Source organism: Lolium rigidum, chromosome 6 (assembly GCF_022539505.1).
Source record: "Lolium rigidum isolate FL_2022 chromosome 6, APGP_CSIRO_Lrig_0.1, whole genome shotgun sequence".
Lineage (NCBI taxonomy): Eukaryota > Viridiplantae > Streptophyta > Magnoliopsida > Poales > Poaceae > Lolium > Lolium rigidum.
In genome coordinates this window covers 74,694,708-74,703,688 of record NC_061513.1, presented here as the reverse complement: position 1 = coordinate 74,703,688, position 8,981 = coordinate 74,694,708, and the positions used below count along the sequence as shown (strand labels likewise).

General features: G+C 48.8%; 1 protein-coding gene across 1 annotated transcript; it reads left to right on the top strand.

Annotated features, from left to right (window-relative positions):
- The first annotated feature begins 3,420 nt into the window (after positions 1-3,420).
- Positions 3,421-5,158, top strand: LOC124661308 (transcription factor DIVARICATA-like). Its single transcript, XM_047199172.1, has 2 exons — positions 3,421-4,079; positions 4,192-5,158. Exons 1-2 carry the CDS (start codon positions 3,640-3,642, stop codon positions 4,610-4,612), a joined length of 861 nt encoding a protein of 286 aa, XP_047055128.1. The 5' UTR covers positions 3,421-3,639; the 3' UTR covers positions 4,613-5,158.
- Positions 5,159-8,981: the final 3,823 nt, after the last annotated feature.

The window sequence follows — 8,981 nt, the reverse complement described above, 5'->3', positions numbered from 1 at the left end:
GTGAAGGCCCCCTATCTTCCCCGACATCATCTACTTCTCAAGCAGCACCCTGTGCGATGGTTGATCAGTAGTGGTGCGGTGTGAGGAGCAACCATGACCACCAACCCCCAAAATTGCTTCTGTTGATTCTTCCCCAGAGCCGTGTTGTTCACCTCTCTCCTTTCGGATCGATTTCTGGTTTGATATTTTCTGGATCCATCTCTAGTTTGAATTTTCTGGTCGTGCCACGCAGTTTATGCCCTTTTACCGCGGGCTCGGTTTGATGAAATTTTTGATTCCGTTACAATGTGGAACCAAACAAAACAGGGAAAAGACCCATTACATTACCAGCCCCCGCACTGACTTGATTTCAATTTCGTTACCGTTTACATTGACGTAATCAAACCAAACATGTCCTATATGAAACAACTAGCTGACTACCAATCAGCCAAATTATGAGCATGATACTTTTGTTGGATGCGATTTGGAAATAAGGCGCCTCCAAACAACATATATACATCAGGTAAATATATTTTCAACGAAATTGTGATGGAAGTAAGCTAACTAGGTCGATCTTATACCCAAGGTTGTTCTTTATTTTGCTTCTCTTGTTCTCTTCTCTCTTAATAACTCATTGGTGATATTAGTAAAGGACATCCTTCATTGGTAAAGGTTATTAGATTTTACTAATCTATGATCAATTTTTTTAATTATATAGATTTTACTAGCCATCGTGTGCTTATGCTTGGTGCGGATTTTAGCTATTGTCCTTTTCTATTGCTGCATCACCTCATGCCTATACTAGTTTTAAATTAAAAATATTGTGATAGGTAACCGGTCATGAAAGATACAGGAATGTGTTCCTATGGAATGTGGATAGACATTGCTGGAAAGTGCGGTGCAAAAAAAAAAAAAAGAGGGTACGAACTCTGTTCAATGATTATGGATGCAAGAAATTTACATTCATGCAGCTTGTGAAAGAACATGTTGCTAAATCTGGCTTACAATGGAGTCTTTTTTACGACTATGTTGCGATATCCGGAGCTAGATCACACAAGTTCTCATTAAGGGTGGTACTTTATGCAGTTTCTTCTTGTTTGATTGCTTTGGTACATAGCTCGTGCCCTCTCACTAACTTCCTAGACGGAAACACATGGAAATATCAAACACTAAATATTTGAAATATCCTAGTATCTGAAACTGTTGCTGTAAATTTAGAGCATTTTCACTTGTGGGAGTACAGTTGCCATTTTGTGAGCCAAATTTGAAGCTTATGCAGAAAACAATCATACATAAAACGAGTACAGTCTAAACCAATAGAATACTGAAAATAGAAGACCTATGCCGGAGGTGGCGTTTTGGCACACGCGTGCATATACACTCATTATAGAAAATAATAAAAAAACAATTTTAAAAATATCAAAAAAATCTGACATAAATTTTTTGGTATACATCGTGACATCCTATGTTCGTTTACAAGTTTTCGTGGAAAAACAATATTTTGTGTGGTGTGTACAAAAAAGACAAAAAAATGTCCTGTACGTAGTCGTGTTACAGCATCAAAATTTATCTTTTTTACAGGAGCCACAGAAAAATGTTTTTTATGTTGAAAATTTGTGTACCAACATAAAATGTCTAGATGTACATGTCAAAATTTAGTTTAGAATTTTTTAACACTTTAAAACGTGGATTCACATAATGGGAGCATATGCTCCTATGAGCCAAAGTGCATTTCCCACCTATGCCAACTTGTCTCAATCATTTCTATGTGCTACTGTGCTGTGGTCCTTAAGCATGCAGGTTGGTGACTGGTGAAACATATAACAGTGACTTGTTGGCTAGCACTTATATGGCACCGGTATGTATAACATTGTTGCATCACCAATTATGTGCGTGGCGTACGTTCCTTTCCCCTTCAAATATGCCCATCACTCTTTGTTCTTCTCAACAGTACAAAGTCTACTGTTCCTGCCTGTCGTACACACGGCACGGTTACAGATCACTCAATGGCGAGAACGATGCGGTGTAGCCATGTGAGTTGGGCCAAGGGTCTGAGATTCTGCTTCCCCAATTTAGTCCATTTTTTGGAGGTCCATGTACCAAGTTCAGTGAACTAGCACTGGTATCTGCACTGCACTTGGGTCCTACCGTGAAAAAGATGCAAATAGTCTAATACTTATATTTGCCTTTTTTTTTGTTTTATTATGGACCCTGGACCACACACGAGCTTTCACAATATTCTGCAAGACAATTTTGTTGGCAAAAGGTCGGATGCCACCACTCAGAATGAAATTAAACTATTCTGAAATAAGAGTCAGCAACGGCATAAACTAGTGCAAAACCTGTTTGCTTTCGGTGTTTTTTATTGTTTGCAAAACCTGCTTTGACAAAAAGAAAGAGGAGCTCCCGGACCGGGATCAAACAAAACAAAATAAAAAAGTAAGCATAGAAAACTATACTACCTAGCAAAGGACAATAAAGAAAGTTCACTCCAGGTAATCCAGCAGGGTTTCCTTCGGATAGACTGTCCTTAAGTCTAGGATTATTGATAAAGAAATTAAAAACTGCAATGGCACATGTAACAACTGCATGAGAGGATTTCAACATACTACTCACTTCATTTCAAGCCCTTGGTCAACAATTAGTCAACCTAAAGTGTGTGTTAAATTGTAACTTCTACCGCTTTACACTTGGTTTTTTGCATGAGTTCTGTACATAGCATAGTGTGTGGCACAATAGCATTGTACTCTGTATTAGGTCTCTATTTTATTGATAAAGGATGACTTTTTTAAGCTTAAAAGTTACTACCTCCGTTTCAATGAATAAGACGCATGCGTATTTCAAGACAAACTTTGACCGATTTTTTTTATCAAAAAAATTTGATTCTATTATACGTAATTAGTATCGTTGGATTCGTCTTGAAAAACACTTTCTAATGATATTAATATTATATTAATAATCTTTATATATTTGGAGAAATTCTTAGTCAAAGGAAAAATTTGAAAAACGAGGACGCCTTATTCATTGAAATGGCAGTGGCATCCAAGCTATGCACACATCCTCTGCATAAATAGAATATACATAACCTTTAAGAAAGTCTACAAAAGGCAAAAGTAAAACATACAAAATTATGTATAACTATAAAAATATCTAGGACAATGGAGGGCCGATCGGTAGACCATTATACAACCCTCCATGGATAGTAATGCAATCCTAATCTTGTGAAAACATTTTTCAAGACTGATGCACCGTGTACTATGGAACGCATGCAATCTGAGCACCTACAGATTTCAGTTATGAAATACTATGCCCAATTTGGTTAAAATCATGAATGTCTGGAAAAGAAGATTCGCCGAAACAGAATCTACTTACCATTCACCCTTTACTTTACTTCTTCTGCTTGGTCGATCGAGGAACCACAAACCGCACCAAGGCCCAATCAGAAGCACCCACTCACTTGCCCAGCTCCTCAAGGCCTCCAACGGTGGAGGCGGAATAAACTCCGGTCACTTTTGCAGCCGCCCGGAATTTGATACTCCTCCGCTCGCTCAGTGGTCGTCCCCTATATAGGCACGCCTCCTTCCACCTCCCCCCTCCGCCTCTTTCAGTTCGCTGCCATCCTAAGCTAGCCAGGTGCTCTCTCGACTAGACCAGGCCGACATGATGGCGGAGTCGTGGATGGACGTGCTGCCGCCGCCGGCGCCCTACTTCTCGGGGCAGCCGTGCTGGGTGGTGCCGGAGCGGCGGGCAGGCGGCGCGTGGACGCTGGAGGAGAACAAGGTGTTCGAGGAGGCGCTGGCGGCGATCGACCTGGACGCGCCCGACAGGTGGGAGATGGTGGCGCTCATGCTGCCCCGGAAGACGGCCGCCGACGTGGTGGACCACTACCGCGCCCTGGAGAACGACGTCGGGTTCATCGAGGCCGGCCTCGTCCCCTTCCCTCACTACGACAGCAGCTCGTCGTCACCTTCGCCCGGCGGGTTCACCCTGGACTGGGACGGCGGCGGTGGCGGGTTCCGGCGCGGGTACTGCGGCCTCAAGCGTGGCCGCGCCGACCATGAGCGGAAGAAGGGCATCCCGTGGACCGAGGAGGAGCACAGGTAACTTCGCAGATCGGATCATGAAGAGCCAAGCATCTTCGTGTTAGAATAGCTTTGTCGTTCGTTCGTTTCTTGGCGAATTCTGATCGTGTTACTGTGGACACATACACAGGCTGTTCCTGAAGGGGCTGAAGAAGTACGGGCGAGGGGACTGGCGGAACATCTCCCGGAACTACGTGACGACCCGCACGCCGACGCAGGTGGCGAGCCACGCGCAGAAGTACTTCATCCGGCTGACGACCGGCGGCAAGGACAACAAGCGCCGCTCCAGCATCCACGACATCACCACCGTGAACGTGCCGGACGACGACGACAGGCCTTCTTCGGAGTCGCCACCCTCCGCGCTCACCGCCGCCTCCGACCACTTCGGCGGGCAAGGGCAACGGCACGCCTTCGTGCCGTCGATGGGGACGCTCGGCGCCGGCAACCCCTACGGAAGCGTGAAGCTCGAGCAGCAGAGCTCCTTCATGGCCGGTGCCAGCCTCGGGCTCGACGACTCGCTCCTCCTGCAGATGCAATGCGGCCAGCTGTGAATTGAGGCGCTTCTTGGCGCGGCGGCGAGAACCGCGCCGGGGAAGGATCGTCGGCGTCTCACCATCGCGATCACCGTCGTCCTCGGGCACGGCCGCGCGCACCAGAGTTCTGTTCCAGGCCGGCGCGCTTGCCTCGACACCAGTTTGGCTGCAGAGCTGCTGCCTGTGTCTCGACCTTTCCCCTCAGATGGTGGCGCGTAAGTGAAAACATCTGAGAGTGACATGGCCTCGGACGTGCTGCAACTACCTCCATATGCAGGCCTGCGTCCATGGACAGAGCCTCAAGAACCCATCGACGCGCCACCGTCCAGTACTGTACATAATTCAGCGATGTATAGGGCCAAGAACGAACTTGCAGCGTAGTGAAAATCTGAAATAAGCAGCTAGCTTGTATCTTGTTCTCCGGTGTCACCGCCGGCCGGTGGCTTGGGTCAGGAGCATCGATCGGTCTGAAAGTTTGTTTATAGCGTCTCGTTATGTTTTAGTATGCCTTCACAAGATCTGTCGCCATTGTTGCACCGCCGTGAGAAGCTCCGTTTTGGCTCACCTGAAATCCTCCATGTGCTGCTGGTCTCCGGGGGGTCTTCGCATCAATGCCGACCGATCTCGTTCAGTCACGACATGTATTAAATTCTGATCTGCGCAGGCAGGCTGTGCGCTAATCAGAATTGCATAAACTACTCGTCCTCGTGCTCCTTGCTCTTGCCGTCTTCCGCCCCATGCGCAGGTGTTGGCTCATGATCTGCTCCGGTGGCGATTCCACCTCTGACTCCAGTTGGCCAGCTGCTGGTTGAAGCAAAGCATGGATTTGATTCGTCAATCAGCTCAGCTGGGACGGACGAGTAGACGGTGGTTGCAAGAAGAAGTGGCTCGGCCGGTAGTGGCTGGCACGCCGCACGCAGTATCCAAGTATACTGTCCTATGGAATGAGTTGGAGGTCCACCCAGCAAGCAGCTAGGAGAGCATCACATGCCCCAACAGCACCTACAATTCCCGTGTCCTTCCCGCTGTCGTCGTCTTTCCGTTTCCGAAGATAAAGCCAACCCCTGTGAACTCGCACCATTCATCACATCAACATTGGGCGCGCCCGCCCGCACGCTGGAACGCGGCAGTGTGAGCTGAGATTCATCCAGTCATTAGGGCATCTCCAGCGGCGCGAGGTCGTTTGCGTCCGCTTTGGTCGTAACTGCGTCTGGCACCGTCTCCAGCGGCACGACGCAAAGTGACCGGGCCGTCCGCGGAGACGCAAACCTGGCCCAAATATGCGCCAGGTTTGCGTCTCGGCGGACGCTGCGCGGACGCGCAAAGTGTCCGCTGCGGTCTCCACCGGCCCGCCTGGCAGCGAGCCTCGCATGGAGGGCATCGCTTCCGCGGCTATCGCTTCCGCGGTCAGCGCTTCCGCGTCCGCGTCGCCATGAATGCCGCAGCTTCCCGTTCCGCGCTTGCACCGGCGGGCGGCGGCCGGGCTCTCGCGGCGCCATCAATGGCATCGTATCCCGTGCGCGGCCGCCCTTAAAAGTCCGGGCCGCCGCGTTGCTCCTTCGCCCACAACTCCACTCGCACCACAACCGCCGCCGCGCCTGCGGGAAGAAGAACGACTTCGAGGCCTCCGGCAGCGGCAGCAAGAAGGTGCCGCTCCCCGTCACGGCGAGGAGGCTCATGCACGGCAAATGGGTGTCGTGCGACGCCTCGGTCCGGCGTGCGCCGCCCGGGCGGCCGGCGGCTCACCGCCGCCGGTGCCCATCCCTCCGAGCACCGGCGCGCGAGCTCGAGCGGACCAAGGAGATCCGGCGGCGGAGGCGATATCCGCCGGTGGACCTCCTCGCCGATCCGGCGTACGCCATCGACTCGGAGAGTTGGCGTACGTACTCGTCCACGGAGACGGACGCGCAGACGAAGGGCCGGCTTCATGGGCGACATGGATTATCCCTTCGGCCCCGCACCGCCGGCTCGTCGTCGCCAGGGCGCCGACGCGTCGCCGCCAGGCGCCGACGCGACGTGAGCAGCCCGCAAGCACAACGACCGCGAGGACGAGGACGACGACGACGAAGCCTACGCCATGTACGACGACGACGACTACATCGAGGCGCTCGCGTACCATAGCGAGGACGTGAAGGACGACAGCGACGACTACGTCGGCCTCGTCTTCCACGAATGGCAGCAGGCCATGGCGGAGGGCCGGAACTTCGAGTTCCCCGACAACATGACGGACGACGAGATGGCCAAGCTCGGCCTCCTCGTCTCCGAGTACGACGCGCCTGTGCAGCCGCCGTTGTCCCCGCTACGCTACCGCTGTCATGCCGCCGGGCCCGTCCGCGGATGAAGCCCTTCGACAGCGCTCCCGGACTCGGCGGCGCCTCCTCCACCGCCGCCACGCCCTTGGGCGCTCCACCACCGCCGCCACGCCGCGCGCCCTTGGCGCCTCCACCGCCGCCTCAGCCCGCAGCCTCCTCAACCTCGAGCACCGCGATCGCGCCCGGCGTACGCTCCCCCGGATGGCTACTGGCCGTGGGACATACCTGAGGTCATCTTGCTCGATAGCGACGAGAAGCAGCACGGCCACGATGCGCAGCAGTAGGGGTTTTAGTTTTTTTTTTTATGTTTTCAAGTATGTAAGTTATGTTTCGGTTTTTGTAAATTATGTTTCAGTTCAAAAAAATGATTCGTCCTAAAAAAATGCGTCGTGCCACTGGAGCCACCCCGACGCAAACGGACGCGCGGTCGTTTTCGACCAAAAGAGCAGACGCAAACGGACGCACGCAGACGCTAAAATGCGTCGCGCCGCTGGAGATGCCCTCACCCACACGCACCGGCTGGCTCCCGCGCGTCGGCCGTTTGCCATCTCCGGCCGTGCACTTGCACCGTCGGCAGAAAGATCGAGGATGGATGGATGCCGCAGGCGCGCAGAACGGGAGCGGCATCCTATAGTACTAGAAGGACCCTGCGCGCGTTGCTGCGCCGTTTTTTATACTTACGTTTTCTTATTTCGTATGCATTTCACTAAAAACAAACTATGCATTTCACTAACAACAAACGAGAGAGAAATTTCACATCTTATTGGCAAGGTATGAGAAAATATATTAAAATAGGGCTATCCATGAGTTTTGGATCTCAGATCTGGTCACTAAGAACGCAAACTTGACAGAGCCATACATACTTTATTACCCATCAGAACTGATTTACATAATTGATATCCAAAGTAATTAGGAATGGTACAAACATTCTTTCACTGCTACTACAGAATCAATTTCAGACTCTGTCCATTATCTAAGAAGTATTAAAGCCTAACATATTCTTGCTTTAAAATACATACCCCGCATTATGCAAGAAGGGAAATGTGTGTACTGCTTTTAAGATGCACACAGGTCCAACTAAGTTATCTATTCAGTATGCAAGTGACGAACTAACATAACTGAGATTAAATCAAGAAAGCTGATTACAGTGACACTCAATTTATAAGACCTCTATTTTAAGAAAAATATCTTGAACACTGTAGCCATTAGGTAGTCGAAGTACAGCTTAGACATGGTATCTAACCATTCAAGACCACACACCAAAATGTTTAAGATAAGATAAAAGTAAAATAATTTGCCTCGGCCCAGTTACCAGACACCAAACTATGCCCCAATAACCTGTTGGGGAGAAATAAATTTGGAATCACAGTAAGAACAAAAGTGTCATTCTCGGCTCCTAATGGAAGAACCAGAAAAATATATACGTCTTCTGTTACCTTACCAAAGGACATCAATAACAACAACTCAGCACCAGCTTTCCTTCTTATCACTCAAAAGACCATAATTTGTCATGTTCGTAACTTAACATGCAGAAAACATGTAACAAAAGGAATAGATTTTAGAAAGAAAAAAATTATTGGATTGTTGCCTACCAATCATAGCGGACAAAAAATTGTATACATAGTCTAAGTAAATTTTTAGACTACATCTGGAACGATGCTGGGACGCAATACTTCAGTTATGCATACTGCATAGGCACGAAAAAAATTCATAAAAGAATAGTAATTATATAAATAAAGAAGCACTCACAACATAAGTAACTCGTAATTTTCAAAGCATATAGCTTATTGACATGGCATCATTCACTACAGATAAATTTCCTAAAAGTTTTGGAGTTAGTAGATCACATAATAAATACAAAGGACCACACTATAGATACAGTAATATCCCAAATATCAATTCTTTTGTTTATAAATGAGCATGAGGACTTCAAGAGTATATAAACTCCGATATGTTATTTAAGAAAACTGAACTTCCCAGCTAGCCTATAGATACAAATTGCCTTTTTGTTATCGTTTGCCTTTTCATTATCCAATTCCTCCCGAGCAAACCAATTTTACTAATGCCAGTGTGAC